The sequence below is a fragment of the Ascochyta rabiei genome, chromosome 3 (genome assembly GCF_004011695.2).
Source record: "Ascochyta rabiei chromosome 3, complete sequence".
Classification (NCBI taxonomy): Eukaryota; Fungi; Ascomycota; class Dothideomycetes; order Pleosporales; family Didymellaceae; genus Ascochyta; species Ascochyta rabiei.
In genome coordinates, this window is record NC_082407.1 from 1,534,031 (window position 1) to 1,549,008 (window position 14,978).

General features: G+C 55.7%; 6 protein-coding genes across 7 annotated transcripts, besides 6 other annotated features; 2 read left to right on the forward strand and 4 right to left on the reverse strand.

Moving 5' to 3' along the window:
* The first annotated feature begins 298 nt into the window (after positions 1–298).
* Positions 299–330: a tandem repeat.
* Positions 331–724: 394 nt separating this feature from the next.
* Positions 725–1,127, reverse strand: EKO05_0002088 (uncharacterized protein; the record flags this gene model as incomplete). Its single annotated transcript, XM_038944014.1, has 3 exons — positions 725–883; positions 938–979; positions 1,032–1,127. 3 exons carry the CDS (start codon positions 1,125–1,127, stop codon positions 725–727), a joined length of 297 nt encoding a protein of 98 aa, XP_038792763.1.
* Positions 1,128–1,590: 463 nt separating this feature from the next.
* EKO05_0002089 (uncharacterized protein) lies at positions 1,591–2,451 on the reverse strand (the record flags this gene model as incomplete). The annotated part of the gene is made up of 1 exon (XM_038947427.1): positions 1,591–2,451. One exon carries the CDS (start codon positions 2,449–2,451, stop codon positions 1,591–1,593), a length of 861 nt encoding a protein of 286 aa, XP_038792764.1.
* Positions 2,452–3,232: 781 nt separating this feature from the next.
* EKO05_0002090 (uncharacterized protein) lies at positions 3,233–5,034 on the forward strand (the record flags this gene model as incomplete). Its single annotated transcript, XM_059635827.1, has 5 exons — positions 3,233–3,602; positions 3,663–3,767; positions 3,816–4,013; positions 4,124–4,734; positions 4,807–5,034. The coding sequence occupies 5 exons, from the start codon at positions 3,233–3,235 to the stop codon at positions 5,032–5,034; spliced, it is 1,512 nt and encodes a 503-aa protein (XP_059491810.1).
* A 422-nt stretch (positions 5,035–5,456) lies between these two features.
* EKO05_0002091 (uncharacterized protein) lies at positions 5,457–7,563 on the reverse strand (the record flags this gene model as incomplete). Of its 2 annotated transcripts, XM_059635829.1 has the most annotated exons (3): positions 5,457–6,617; positions 6,668–7,356; positions 7,409–7,563. In XM_059635829.1, 3 exons carry the CDS (start codon positions 7,561–7,563, stop codon positions 6,556–6,558), a joined length of 906 nt encoding a protein of 301 aa, XP_059491812.1. The 2 variants fall into 2 exon arrangements, with proteins under 2 accessions (XP_059491812.1, XP_059491811.1); XM_059635828.1 differs by having other exon boundaries at positions 5,457–7,356.
* Positions 7,564–7,793: 230 nt separating this feature from the next.
* On the reverse strand, positions 7,794–10,865 carry EKO05_0002092 (uncharacterized protein; the record flags this gene model as incomplete). The annotated part of the gene is made up of 2 exons (XM_038944095.2): positions 7,794–9,712; positions 9,773–10,865. The coding sequence occupies 2 exons, from the start codon at positions 10,863–10,865 to the stop codon at positions 7,794–7,796; spliced, it is 3,012 nt and encodes a 1,003-aa protein (XP_038792766.2).
* Positions 10,866–11,794: 929 nt separating this feature from the next.
* Positions 11,795–11,837: a tandem repeat.
* Positions 11,838–11,845: a tandem repeat.
* Positions 11,846–11,921: 76 nt separating this feature from the next.
* On the forward strand, positions 11,922–14,705 carry EKO05_0002093 (RFC checkpoint protein Rad17; the record flags this gene model as incomplete). The annotated part of the gene is made up of 1 exon (XM_038947428.1): positions 11,922–14,705. The coding sequence occupies one exon, from the start codon at positions 11,922–11,924 to the stop codon at positions 14,703–14,705; it is 2,784 nt and encodes a 927-aa protein (XP_038792767.1).
* Positions 12,183–12,255: a tandem repeat.
* Positions 12,944–13,020: a tandem repeat.
* A 250-nt stretch (positions 14,706–14,955) lies between the features above and the next one.
* Positions 14,956–14,978: part of a tandem repeat that runs on past the window's edge.

Here is a 14,978-nt window from a genome sequence, read left to right on the forward strand (position 1 = left end):
CTGCACGCGTATTCGATGACGATGGCTGGGCTTGGGTCGATACCCTGTACTATTCGACAAGCTGACCACTGCACATGGCTGGCGTGCTTTTCATCCGTTGGCGTGACATGGGGGAGACGGCGGCTGACGGCTGGCGGCAGGAGCCCCACGCTAGATCTGTCCGTGTCGCTCTCTAGAGCTTCCCATGTTTGTTTGGGGGCCGAGGTAGACATGTCGTGTCGACGGGAGGCGAATGTATATCAAGATGATGAGCTTCGATTGCAGGGGTCTTTGGGGATGTACTGCTCGATGTGCCTCGCTGTCTGTCTGTCTGTCTGTCTGTCTGTCTGTTTCTAGTGATTATCGGAGTCGAATTCCTCCGTGTGAGCGTTCTGGGGGTTGTATTGGTGTCGTGTCTCCTTGGGCAGTAGTGTGTGGAATTCTGTTCGTCGAGCTTGCCGCCTGTAATCCAGCCGGGGGGTCGAGCTCACAAAGCAGTTTCGCTCAGGAGTTCCACTACAAGATCCTCAAACCTTCTTTCGAGAGCAGGGATGAGCTCCAAAAGGTACAGCGACCGAAGTTGGGACCGTCAAACATGGCAGGAGCAGGAGAAACAACACGACATGAGGCGCAGTTGGGAAGTGAATTGAGGCTCCCATTCAACTTGAGAAGTCCGTCCTCGAACGCAAAAGTGGATTCACTTCGCAGATCACCGTTTATCCAATCCCATCTTCGACGCAGATCTCTACTTGCTACCGGTGTCGTGAATCGTATTTGGCACAGCGCGCTCGATGCTCTCAGGCAGCTTCTCTTGGATCTTTTGGGGGACGATGGAAGCCTGGCCTCCGTTCTTAGCATGGCTCCGGGCAGTCTCAGGATTGGCGTCTGCCGCAGTATTGTCTGTCTGGATGTGTTTTAGTAGAGTTGCTTCGGGATGACAAAGATGCCATGATCTTACGCTTTTCCCCTCAACGCCAGCAAGGTCACCGGGGGCTCGTGCCTATTCGCATGTCAGCTAATATATTTGGATCAGTAGCTACTGTCCAACGCACGTCTTTCATGTTCTCTTTGAGCCCCTGAGGCGCCTCTTGCTGGGCCTTGTTCGGGATGTCAGCATCTGCAGTGTGAGATCCTTGCTGGCTCGACATGTTAGTTGCGGCGATGAGTGTACTTTGAGAACGGTCGTTGTAGAGGTATTGGAAAGAGTTCTATTCGTATACAGGTGTATGAGCTCTGATACTTCGAGCTGGTCAATCAGGGTATCTCGACAATTGCGTCACTGGTCGTCAGGATCTCGCCTGTGAGGATCCGTACAGAGCTTGCGTGACACTCGCCTATACGTCATGACTTTTGATCTTAGAATCTTACCTTGGAATTTATCATGCAAAGGGTTGCAAGTGGCCACGGCGATGGTTCGCAAATAGCTCTTTACCCACATGGTAGATGAAGACGAAGCTTGTGTTGTGCTTGATGTGTGGACGTTGTTGATAGCACTAGCGTTGCAAACTCCGCGGAGTCTGGCATTGAGTTCGAAGAGAAGGGCAATGCAAAGCTTTGAAACTACAGTGAAAGTAGACACAAGGTCGAAATGCTTATTAATTTGGACATGTTCTATACTGTCCTCGTCACCTTGACTCCGGTGCTTTCTGCGAGGTCATATATCGCACCCACAACTCTGTCTACGTCCTTGCTTTTTAGGGGTATTCGATGCGCGCCTTCCCACTCTACCAGCTTTGTGGAGTCTTGCGAGCAGTACTCGTGTAACAGCCTCTTGTGCAAATGCAGCCCCGCGTCAGCCATGCCATGAACATGCAGCGTTGGCATGGACAACATTGCATCTCCATCCACCTCTTTGCAAAACTGGAACCCCTCGGACAGATCTGCTGCGCTCACCAACGCCGGGCTATCCAAGACGTTTGGATTCAAGTTACTCAGCGGTGCTCTCCCTGCAAGTAAGATACCAAATCTCCAATGCAGATCTGAAACCTGTGTAAGGCCGGCTTCGATGCTTCGTCCTTCTCTTCCTGCTTTTGCTTCTCTTGCTTGCTGCTCCAGCAATAGACTTGCAGACAGCTTCGCACCCTGACTGAACCCCATCAGGCCCACCCACTCTCCTGCGCCACCTTCTCTGTCGTCGTCTTCCATTGCGGTTCGCATCGCGTATCCAACCTCTTCAATGCAGCTTTCCGCGTCTATTTCGGCGTGTTCCGGCAACCATCTCAACCAGCGACGGAAAGGCGCGTAGGACCCATATACGTCAATGACGTCGGCATGAGGATCGCAGAAGAAAGGTGCATCAGCCCATACAAGACGGAAGGAATGTTGCAGGTGTCGTATGAGTGAGCGTGATTGCGCTTCGAAGATTGCTGCATTGACCCCACCGCCGTGCAGGCAGAGTATCCGCGGTAAAGTTCTAGTGTCCGGTTTGGTAGAAGGAATCTTTGAAATGAGTGGCGGATTTATTAAAGGCATTGCGAGAATCTGTCGAGCAAATCGTATTCCGACGTGATAGCTGTGGATGATGACTGCTAGAGTTCTGAAAAGCAGGACAGACGACGTAGATGTATGTAGCGTAACAGTAGAAGACAGAACGTACGAAAACAGTCCGGGATACGAAACACGTGAGCGCTGTCACCTAAGAATAGGACGCTATCGTCGCATCCCCAACCCTCTCAGTTATCGGTTTCCGGACTCCGAAGCTCTCCTGTCAAATAATCACCAGCCACGCTTTCAGCAGAAAAGCTTTATACTGCCGTTCCTATAAGTTCCTCCTAAGCCACGACTGGAGATCTCTGCAGAAAAACATCTTCAGTGCAAATAGCTCACAGGTCGAGCCTTCGATGTGGAATGTCTTACCGTGGTGGAGGGTGGATTCTGGGTTAAATTTGTAGCAGAGCGTGGGGAGCCGGTGCGACGACCAGCGTGAAACCATAGTCAAAAGGCCTGAGCGGACTGAGTCATGCAGGGCTGGTTTATCTCAAGCACAAGAAAAATTTCACCAGTACATAAGCATGGCAATGATGAAAAGTGAATTTGCGATACACTTGCATGTGATGAAGATGACTGGTAGATTGAAGGTGGTGAAAAGCTACAATGGATCTACTCAAATCGTACCTCGGCAATCAGCCTCGCTCCTCACGACTCTCCAGGCACAGCGTCCAGTCCGACAAACATGTAGTCTTTAACTCAGCCTGAGCTTCTGCTCATCATATCAGGTCTTTTTTGAAACCCGGGCGCACAACACACCGTAACAATGGCAGAAATACCCGTGATCATTGGCGTGGGCGATGTCAAGAACCGCGACATCAACGACGCGAAAGAGCCGGCAACGCTGATGCTCGAGGCCATCGAAATTGCTCTCAAAGATGCTTCACCAAGCTCTGTGTCAGAACTGAAATCCGCAATCGACAGCATAGACGTCGTGAAGACATGGACATGGCCGTATCCTGATCTGCCCAGCTTACTGTCGGAGAAGCTAGGCATACAGGACACAGTCAAGTGGAAGAGATACTCCGAGCACGGCGGCAACCAACCAGGAAAGCTTTTCGATGAAGCCGCGAAACGGATCGCTAGGGGAGAATGCAAAGTTGCGCTTATCACAGGAGGTGAAGCACTGGCGTCACGTGCGTCACGACAGCATCAAGGAACCCGTATACATATGTACAGTTACTAACAAACGCTAGTCTCTGCGTGTGCAGCAGCCAAGAAACTCCCTCCACCGGGCTGGACAGCACCATCATCAGCTGTAGACTCGGTCTTCACGCCGACAGGCCGCGATCTGGGAAACAGTACGATCTCCACTCTCTGGCAGCGTCTTTCAACTCACTCACCCACAGACCTTGGTGCCATCCATAAAATCGGCGCACCCATACACGTTTACCCCCTGTATGAGAATGCTTTCCGTGCACATCGAGGGCAGAGCTTGAAAGCCAATAACGAAGAGAGCGCCGAGCTGTACGCCGAGTTCAGCAAAATAGCTTCTGGTCAAGAATATGCATGGAGCCAGGGGAAAAGCAACGATGCAAAGACGATTGGTACCGTGAGCGCCTCGAACAGGATGATATGCTATCCATGTACTCGCCCTCTCTCTTCCCCTTGAGCTCAGCTGAGCTCCGCAGCGTCGAATACTGAACCCCCCCCGCAGATCCACTCCTGATGAACGCATTCAACACCGTCAACCTCGCGGGCGCCATCCTCCTCACCTCCACCTCGCAGGCAGCAACCCTCTCGATCCCACCCTCGCAATGCATCTACCCGCTCAGCGGGGCCGGAACAAGCGAGGCACCCACCTTCTGGCAGCGACCAAACTTCCACAGCGCGCCCTCAATAACGCAGTCCCTAACCGCCGCACTAGCAGCGTCAAACACGGCACCATCCGACCTCCATCTCATCGACATCTACTCGTGCTTCCCCATCGTGCCGAAGCTGGCCGCCGCCGCGCTCGAGCTGCCGCTTGTCCGCGGCCCCATCCCACTCACGCTGCTCGGCGGCCTGACGAGTTTCGGAGGCGCCGGGAATAATTACAGCATCCACGCGCTCACGGAGATGACGCGCCAGCTGCGTGCGCGCAGGCCCAAAGCCGCAAAGGGGCTGGTGCTGTGTAATGGCGGCGTGCTGAGTTATCAGTACGTCGTCGTGCTGGGCACGGAACCGAGGGGGTCGGCGTATCCAGTGGGAGATGCGCTGCCGGAGTGGGTGAGCGATGTGGAGGTGCCGGATTTGGCGGAGCGGGCTGAAGGGGAGTGTCTTGTTGAGGTAAGTTGTTATGGCTTAATTTTTTTTTTTTTTGGTGGCAGTGCTCATGAGACCTGTGCTCATGCTTCGCAGACATACACCGTCGAGTTCAATCGCGACGGATCGCCGTTGCGCGGTTATGTTGTAGGGCGGCTAAAGAGTGATGACAAGCGGTTCCTTGCGAATCATGGCAATGACAGTACGCTGAGACAGATGGCCGAGGGCGCAGGAGAGATTGTGGGTAAGTCTGGGTGGGTCTGGCAGGACAAGAAGACAAAAGGGAGAGGGCTATTCGCGTTCGATAAGCCGGCGAGGTTATGAATGTTGCCTAGTCTAGCTTCTGTGGAAAAAAAGGTATCTCCATGTGGCGCGTCAGAAGGCAATATGTCTAATCTGTAACGCAGAAACGTGTAATTGCGTGTAGTTCGTATAATGTACATGTCGAAGAGAACAACCTTGAAACGCCAGGGAAACCCGAGTGCTGCAACCTCGCTATGGTCAAATGAAAGCAATCATAACTATACTCGCTAACTTCATCATGCCACGCTATGTTCGGCCGTTATGTATGCTTATGCGTCGTAGATGGACTCCAGCAATGCACTGTATGCATCCGCCGCCATGCTCAATTAAAGAGGTAAGGAACAAAATCAACGTTGAACGCTAGACAAAAGAAAAGAAAAGAACAACTGGAACATCAGAGCAAGGCGCAAAAGGATGCCTCCCATGGTGCTCAATTGGAGCGTTCAGTGCTCGTTGACAGAGAACTGTGTGTTCGTCTCAAGACTCGAGAGTGTAGAGTTGGTATCCCAAGTCCCGTTGTCGGGGATGGTTTCGGCGACACTCTTCGTACTCTTCTCACGTCGCAGCTCTCTCGAGCTTCTCTCAGGTCTCTCGGGTCGTTCGGATCGCTCGGACTTCTCAGACCTCTCCGATCTTTCAGATCTTTCAGGCCTGCCATGCTTCTCTGGACTTTGCTTTCGTTGCTCTTTCAGCCATTTCTTGTGGCTGTCAGCACGCATCGAGTCCTTTGAGCTTCTGGAGGTCTGCATTGCCTCCTTGAAAGCCTTGCCGTTTTGCATCGACATCGGGCTGTTGGGGTACAGCGCTTTCACTCCAGCACTCCGGCTCTCGCACATGTAGCGGGTCTTGAGGTCAGGTTTCTCGGAGCGTTCTGTGCGCTCGGACTTCCCTGATCGTTCGGTCCGCTCGCTGCGCTCGCTCTTCAGGGTTCGACTGCTAAGCGCATAGCCACTGGTCCGTCGCAGCGTTTCTGGGCGTGGTGTGATGTCAGGAAACTCGTCTTCGGTATTACGGGTGCGTGTAGAGCGACGGCGCCTCAAAGATGGCTGGGTGCGATGGGACTGTAGTGATTCGATCTCGTCGAATGCCTCGAACAGTGGAGAGGCAGGTTGTGGCGGTGTACTGGAACGAGAGTGCGGAGGTGTGGGAGGCTCATGCTCTAAGAACACAGGCAGAGTCTCGCTGTCTTGTGGTGTTGGCTCAGGCAACTCTTCCACTGATTCAGCGATAGGGGCAGTCTCTGCGAGCAAGCGCCCTGTCTCCACGAAGACCGACTCAGGTGGAGCCTTTGAAACCTTTGAGGGAGCATGTGTGAAGATGCTCTCGACAGGAGGCGGCATACCAATGATGTTGCGTGGGGTCGCAAAATCAATAGGTCCCGGTGGAGGGCGCTGATATGCACGTACAGGCCGGGACGTAGGCTCGTTGAGCGCAGCAATCGACGAGGGAGGTGGGGGCGGCGTCCTTCGTCTCCTCGGGGACTTGTCAACGCCTTCGACGGGAGACGGTGGTGGTGATTTGGTTCGTATCGATGTCGTCTTCTCAGACATAGCCGGCGTAGGTGGAAGGGGGTTTCTGGGCGGAGGAACCATAGGCGGCGGAAACTTGCCAAATTCAGCATTCGTCGGAGAAGCAGTGGTGGAGGATGGCAAACCGGCTGATTTGAGCTCCTCCGCCCGTGTGACTACTGGCTCTGCATCGTCGTACAGAGCCATTCCGTGATGGTAGATGCAACCTTCATCGTTCTTCTCGCCGTTTGCGTGAAAGTTCTCGTGTTTCGCTTCGCGGTAGATGACCGGAAAAAGCCTCAAGAGTAGTGTGGGCTGCATCTCGGATGGGTGTGTGGGATCGGCCAAAGAACCTATCAACGTGCCATCAGGCTTGTAAGTACTCTCGTACGCAGGCCAGTACTCTGCGCCAGTGAACTGGTGCTCTCCATCGTACAGAGCCGGCATCGTAGCAGTGATCATCTCGCGCTCAAGACGGGCAAAGCGCCATGTCTCAGCAGCCAGCTTGACGATCCTCTTCACCGCAATCTTGATACCTTCTTCTTCCTTGGGATCGGCGAAGTGCTTGATCGCATTCACAATCTCTTCCACAACCGTGCCGGCAGCAGTGTTGATCCGTTGCTTGGCACCACTGCTCGTGAACGCAGCAAGGAGTGTCTGCTGGCGCCAAATAGCCTCTTTGCGAGTGCTCTTGTCGCGGATGTGATTGCTCATAGACAAAAACAGGGAATCAGCCTTGTCGTAACGCCGGCCTAGGCTGAAGAGGAAGGGTCCAAAGACACGGTACGTGATCAGTTTTGAAACCGTGTGCACTATGTACGCAGCACGGACTTGTCTGTTGACGTTCTGTTAGTAGCGATTCATGTTGAGACGCACGCTGCACATACCTGGAGGCTGGAGTATCACCCAAAAACGACGGCAGGTTGTGCGGCACCTGGGCCAGGTCCTCGTGAGGTGGGCGCACTGGGAGGTGTTTGAAGTGGGTGGCAGCAAGGTCGATGATCTGCTTCTGCAGCTGCGAGAACGACACCAAGCTGTTCATGTGGTCAGCAAGGTCCTGTAAGATTGCGGAAGAGTGCTAGGGCTCAAGTACGATGAAAACAATTGCATAGGATAACTGTCTAGCTCTACGGTCGAGATACAGTCCAGGCTGCCTGCCTTGGATACCACGTGCGCTTGCTGGTGGGCAGGCGCAAATGACCCAAGACATTTGGCCCTCCTCAACACCATAGAAATCCTCCAAATCAAAGTTGAACAGTCCAGATGTACTTACTAGTATGTGTCGCCCTTGCTTTTGATCTCTGCAATGTCACCATAGCACTCCATCATCTTCTCTAGCCTGGCCTTTTCGGACTCGAGGTTCGAAGCAACGCTCTTGATGATCTCCTTCTCTTTCTGGCTCTCTGCCTTCAGCTCGTCATACTTCCTGAGCAGGTCGTCCCTTTCACGGGCCAACTCATCAGCTCTTCTGTTTGCATCGCTGTGAAGCTCGGCCCAAGCCTTGTCGGACTCTTCCTTGGCCTGCTGGTACTGAGCGTCCAATGCCTCGCGTTCTTCGCTCCAGCCACTTTGAAGGCTGTCGCTATGCTCCTGATGGCTTCTGATGAGGTTCTCGCGCTCGGCCAGCCAGCTCTCCCGGGCCTCTTCGTGGTCCCTCTGAGCAGCGCTGAGCTTTGTCTCAAGCTCATGGCGCTCACTGTCGAAGCTGGCCTCGCGCTCGAGCTGCTGTCGCTCGTGCTCAGCTCTCAGCTCCTCCTTCTCAGCAGCAAGAGCATCCACCTCTTCCTGTCTCCGGGTTTCGGCAAGCAGGTCAGCTTCCTTGAGCTTCTTGTCGAACTGGATGGCGAGCGCAATCTTCTCAGCATCATGCCTTGTAGTAGCAGCTGCTTTCCACTCATCAAACTCCTTCCTTGTCTGTGCTTTCTCGGCTGCATACATGGCTTCCAACTCGTTCACCTTGGTCTCCCAAGATCTTGTCGAAGCTTCCCACGCAAGTTTGGTATCTTCGGCTTCCCTCTTGTGTTTGTGGGTCTCGGCAATCTGTTCGCGAAGCTCTTTTACCTGCTCCTTAGCCTCAGCTGAATGTTTGTTTTCGATGCTGATGATCCTCTCCTTCAGCTCGTATATCTCGTCGTCTTTGGCTCTTAGCTTCTGCGAGAGCTGACCATGCACTTCCTTTTGTCTTGCGAGCGAGGCGTGCAGATCAGGAATGGCTTGGGATATACGAGAGAAGATGTCAGCTGTTTCACCGTCAAATGGAGAGCCGTTCTCTATAGCAGGCATGCCCATGCCATAGTCTCTAGAGCCCGAGGTGTCATGATGTTGGTGTGAACTGCCATTGGGGGGATACACTGGTGGGTACTGGTTCCAAGTTTCTTGATACGGGGAGGAAGAGTTGTGAGAAGAGGGGCCGTAGGGATTGGGATTTGAATATCCTGGCTGACTCATGCCGTAGCCCGGTTGGTTTGGGTAGTAGGGTGGGGCACCTGGCGGGTAGCCATATCTTGGATGATACCCTGATGGAGGCGGTGGAGGATTTGGATAGTGTTCGACTGGGACGCGCGAGGCGAAGCCACTAGCACGGGGATGATGCGCTGGCGCTGCGTGTGGTGGGTATCTGGACCCACTACTGTCACGTGAGGAACCCAAAGCCTCACCGCTTCGATTTGAGCGTCTAGGCTGGACAAGCGCCGAATCGGAGTCGTCCTCGTCATCGAAAGCAGGCACATGTCGCGTGCGCACCCTCTCCACAGGTGGGCTAGGGGCTGGCGGTCTGCCATCGACGACTTGACGAGCAGCTTTTCGCGGGGCTGGGGCTTCACGCAGTTGTGACGCCTCCGGAGCTCGGGATTTTGTCATTGTTGTGACCACAGAATGAGGCGAATGTGGAGGCTGTTCTGATGCAGCAGGGGTTGGTTGACAGGTGTCATGTTCGGCGTTGGAGAGACCAGGGTCTGCAGCAGCTGCGGGAGCTGCAGGAGGCTCTGGCTCTGGTGCGGGACGAGGCGGAGGCGCTCGTGCGGTCTCAACAACTGCTGGCTCAACCGCTGCAACAGACTCAGCGACGGGCTCCTGGTCGATCGATTTTGCCTCGACCGCTGGTTCGGGTTTTGCCTGAGCTTCTGCGATTGGTATCTGATCACCCTCTGGTGCCTCTGGTTCCGATATCTGGGGTACTTCAGTGGGTTCATCTGCACATATGTTAGCCAACTCTGGGAGTCAGGCGCTCGATGCATAGCGGCATAGCTCACCTTTCTGCTCTTCAACAGGCTGCTCAGCTACAGGTACAGTCTCTGTGAGTACCGGATGTGAAGATGTCTCCACAACTCCGTCGACCGTAGTGGAAGGAGGGGCTTGCTTCTTTGACTTTTTGTCTTTTTTGTTCTTCTTGCCTTTCTTTGGCGTAGGAGCCCAATCATCCTCTGCAATGGTTCCCTGAGGCTCAACCGCAGCTACTTCTGGAGTCACTTGCTGTGCAGTTTCGGCAGGCACTTGTTCAGTGGTTGTCGTAGCCTGTTGTGACTCTTCCTGTGGCTCCTCTCGTGCCTCTTCCTGTGGCTCTTCTACCACCGGTGGCGAGTCAGGAGATGCTTCTGCGACAGATTCCGTCTGAGAGGGGGCGCCATCATCGTGCGCGGCCTCATGCTCGGCTGCTAAGCTTTGCTCTTCCACTACAGGTGGTTCCGAAGGCGGCACGGGAAGCTCTTCCTCTGGTGCACTGACGACCTCGGGTTCAACCTCGGGTTCGATCTCGACTTGAGGCTCATCAACCGTCTGTGTCTCAACTGGAGCCTCATTAACCGTCTGTGTCTCAACTGGAGCCTCATCAACCGTCTGTGTCTCAACTGGAGCCTCGGCTTCTGGTATCGTCTCAGCGATTTCATCTGCTACCTCTTCATGTTGCTCGACTGGCTCCGCAGTAGCCTCGGCTACTGCCTCTTCCGGCTCGTCTGCAACGGTGAAGTCGTTTTCAGCTTCCTCCACAGCAGGAGTCTCGACGTCTGTAACGGGTTCTGTGATTGGCTCTTCCTCTTTCGGAGAGCTCAACTCAGCCAGGTCCTGGTCTTCAGATGACGGGACCTCGAGATCCTGTGTTTCTTGAGTGGCTGGTTGAGAAGTGGGCCCCTCTACCGCCTCGTCGATATTCGCCTCCGCTGTAGTTGATTCCGGTTGTTCGTCTGGTGTCGAATCGACAGCAGGTGTCTCTGGCTCCAGCTGTGTAGCCTCGGTGACATCAGGAACAGGCTCCTCCTCAACAGGTGCTGGCGTCGCGTCGGGGCTGCCTGGTGGGGGTGTGATCTCGGCCTGTTTCTGTACGTTCTTCTTGCCTTTTTTCTTTGCCATGGTGGCGGTTGGGACAGGCCCTGTGTCTGGATGTGGGGACCCCGAGCGCGGTGAATGCTGGAGTAGTTATGTCTTGGTTGGACAAATGGTGAGGGCAGTCGTCAGGATTGTGAGGCTATACGACTGCTTGCGTGGCACAGTGACGGGGGAACATGTAGACGGCCAAGGAACACGCGCATTAGGGGCTATATAACAGACGATGCATGGTAAGGTTTCTTAGCCGTGCATTGAAATGACTTGAGTTGGATACGCATGGCCGTCCAATGGGGACGGTTGCACGGCGAGTGAGCTGGCAGCGTAGACCGAGCCGAGCCATGTATGCGCCGCAATCGAAGGATATTCGGCGTCTAAGAGCAGCATCACCAGCCTCGCGAGTGCGTGGGGCATGCTTCGCCGCAGGCAGCGGCGTGGGGCCTCTTACCGTGGGCCACGAAGGCAGCTACAAAGGCGCTTCAGGCTGCTTTGATGCAATTGAAGAGGCTGGGGGAGGATGGGAGCGGCATTATGACTATTCGACGTGGAGAGAAGCAGATGGATGGGTGTGTGCTGTCTGTGCACGAGGTGGACATTGGGGCCTCGTATGCAGGCCGGGCCATGGCTGCGTATGTGTTGGGGTGCGAGTGGTGCAACGTCAGCGGGCATGGGGAGACGGGCGTTAGCGGCAGCAGCCTCGAGGGGGTTGCCTCGTTAGTGAGCGGAGAAGAGCGGGTGCATGCAGACCGAGGCAGATGCAGCGGTGTGGGTTTTGGATGCCTACGCCAGCGAAGCATGCAGTGGGAGCTTGGCTTTCATGTTTCGGGATAAATGGCGGATAAGCACTGGCCAGCTTCACTCGACGACGCCGGCCGACGCTGACGGTCACGTGCTACCGCGATGCGGCGTTGGTTCAAGTTGGGCTGATCCTGTTCCCCGCCGTCAGGGCTCGCGTCCGTCTTGCGTCTTGCGTCCAGCTTCCGTCTTGCGTCTTGCGTCCAGCTTCCGTCCAGACAGCTGTCCAAGCATGTCCACGCGCCGCGGACCGCATTCCAGTCCGCCCAAGCTGAGGCGGCACCGGGCATGCTGAGGCCACGAGCGGCGCGCAAGCAGCCCGTTGTGCTCTCCTCGGACGCTGAGGGCAGCACTTCACCGCCTGCTCCGAGACGAACCAAGAGCAAGAGCAAGAGCAAGAGGGGCACACTAGCCAGTTCGTCCACTGATGTGCAGGCCAGCGCCAGCAGCACCAGCCCGAGCACCGCTCGCATGCAGACGAGACGTGCAGAGTCGCCGCCGCCGCCATCCACCGCACCGACGCAAAACTCTGCCACCAACTCTCCAGGCAAGCCGGAGCCGAAGCCAGGGCCGAAGCCGAAGCCAGGGCCGAATCCAAAGCCAGGGTCGAATCCAAAGCCGATCCTTCATAAGCCCATCACCTCCTTCTTCCGCCCAGGCACTGCGCCTGCTCCCCGCTCGCAGTCCGTGCAGCCCACACCGACACCCAGCCCTGAAAAACGCGCCACACCGCTGGACGGCGTCGATGACATTGATGACCTCTTCGACTCCTCCGCCGATGACCGACCGCGCCAGCCACCGACCGCGCTGCCCGTGCGCAAGAGGAAGAGCGTGACGGCGTTGGCTGCCTCGGACCCCGGCAGTGGCCCCAAGGCCAGCCAGAAGTTCCTCCGCACAGCGACCGGCGCTCGTGGTACGCCTCCGCCGCCGCAGCCTGCCCGCAGCGAGCCTGGGGACGGACGGCCATGGACTGACCAGTACGGCCCGCTGTCGCTCGACGAGCTGGCAGTGCACAAGAAGAAGGTGTCAGATGTGCGCACCTGGCTCCAACACGTCTACAGCGGCCAGCACAGGAAACGGCTACTGCTTCTCAAAGGGCCCGCGGGCAGCGGCAAGACGACCACCATGGCCTTGCTTGCCAGAGAGCTGGGTATCCACATGCACGAGTGGAAGAACCCCACCAGTTCCATGTCAGCGCCCGACGGCCTCATGTCTGCAACCGCCCAGTTTGAAGACTTCGTGGGAAGGGCAGGCGCATTCGGCAGTCTCACCTTCGATCGGCCTCACCAAAGCCCACCGCAAGCCTCAGCCAGCACCGACAGCACCGACAGCACCGACAGCACCGACAGCACCGACAGCACCGACAGCACCGACAGCACCGACAGCAGAGCGAAGCAGCTCGTCCTTGTAGAGGAGTTCCCCAATACATTTGCGCGGGCTTCGTCTGCAGTACACTCTTTTCGATCATCTCTTCACAACTTCCTTGCTGCCACCACTCCCTCAGCTACAACCTTCTTCGCCGCTCAACCCCGCCCTAACCAGTCCGTCACACCCATCGTTATGATCATCTCCGAGACCCTGCTGTCCACGAACACGGCCGCCGCCGACAGCTTTACTGCTCATCGTTTGCTCGGTCCTGAGATTCTGACTCACCCAGGAGTATCCGTCATCGACTTCAATCCCATCGCACCGACGTACATGACAAAAGCACTGGACCTTGTGGTGGTCAAGGAGGCGCGCAATTCAGGGCGCAGGAACACGGTTGGGCCTCGGGTCATACAGCGGCTCGCAGAGCTTGGAGATGTGCGCAGTGCTGTCTCATCACTCGAGTTCCTCTGCCTGCGTGGGGATGACTCGACTGGATGGGGCGCCAAGGTCAACTTCTCGAAAAAGAAGGGCCCCAAAGATGTGCCAATTACTAAGATGGAAAAGGAGTCGCTGGAACTCGTCACCCAGCGAGAGAGCACGCTAGGCATCTTTCATGCCGTCGGCAGGGTGGTGTACAACAAGCGCCTACCAGAAGATCCAGGTGCTCCTGTGCCTCAACCACCACACTCGTTCCCCGAACGGCGTCGACCGAAGGCCTCAGAGGTCAATCTCGATACGCTCATCGACGAGCTCGGCACCGATACGCATACCTTCACTGCGGCACTGCATGAGAACTACCTTCTCTCTTGCGGCGGAGCGGACAGCGAAGAGACGATGGATTCAGTGGACGGCTGTATCGAAGCCCTGTCCGACGCCGACCTATTGTCGCCAGATCGCTTCGGCGCTGGCGCAGGTCGACGAAACCTACAGGGCACGAGCGCAGACAACCTTCGTCAGGATGACATGTGTTTCCAGACTAGCGTACGCGGGCTCCTTTACAACCTCCCACATCCAGTCAAAAGGATGGCACCACCGCCTGGTATCATGGGCATCAAAGCGAAAGGGCAAGGAGCCAGCACAGGCGCGCCGAAAGGCGGCAGTGCATTCGTCATGTACTACCCAGCTTCACTTCGCATCTGGAAGCAGCAAGAAGAAACCAACGATCTCCTCGAGCTGTGGGTCTCGAGAGCCCAGCGCGGCGAACTTTTCTCCTCAGGCAAAAGTCCATTCCAATCGGCTGCCCCCAGTGGCGGCGTTGAGACGTGGAAACGAAATATACAACTTTCCCAAGCAACATCCGCGTCTTCCAGCGACGAACCGCCCCCGACGATTCTCGGAAGCGGCGGTTCTGCACGCAACGAGATGCTCTTGGAGCGACTTCCCTATCTAGCCACCATTCTCCGCAGCTCCCGCATGCCCTCACCCTCCACCGCCGCCACGATTCGCGAGATACAGCAGATCACCTCGTTCCACGGCACTGGAAGTACAGGCATAGCCGAGGAGGACGGAGAGGAAACATGGGAGCAACAAGCAGGCAACCAGGAGCAATGGGCGACGGATGCAAATGCGCCCGCGACGCCGCGCAAGAAGAAAGGCGTGCGATTTGTCGAAAATAGAGAGCAGGAGCATGAGGACTCTGCAATCGCAGGGCTGTCCGCCAAGGGCGCGAGTCTAGTGCTGGAGGATGACGATATCGAGGATTGAACGTCCGGCATCCTACATTCTGCGTAGACAAAAGGTGTCTGTGGAAGAAGGACCGTGGCGTCTCCACGAGGCCTCATCGCATGTGACACCAAGAATAGAATTATCCACAGTCACGACACCAATGACAGCACCGTGTGATCCCCACTATAGTCTCGAGTTCTCGAGTTCTCGATTCGCTCGCTCGCGTGCTATGCTAGACGCTCTGGGTATCCCAAGCAGTGTGTAAATGCGGACAACAGCAACGACCAGCAAGTAAAGTAAAGTAAAGCAAAG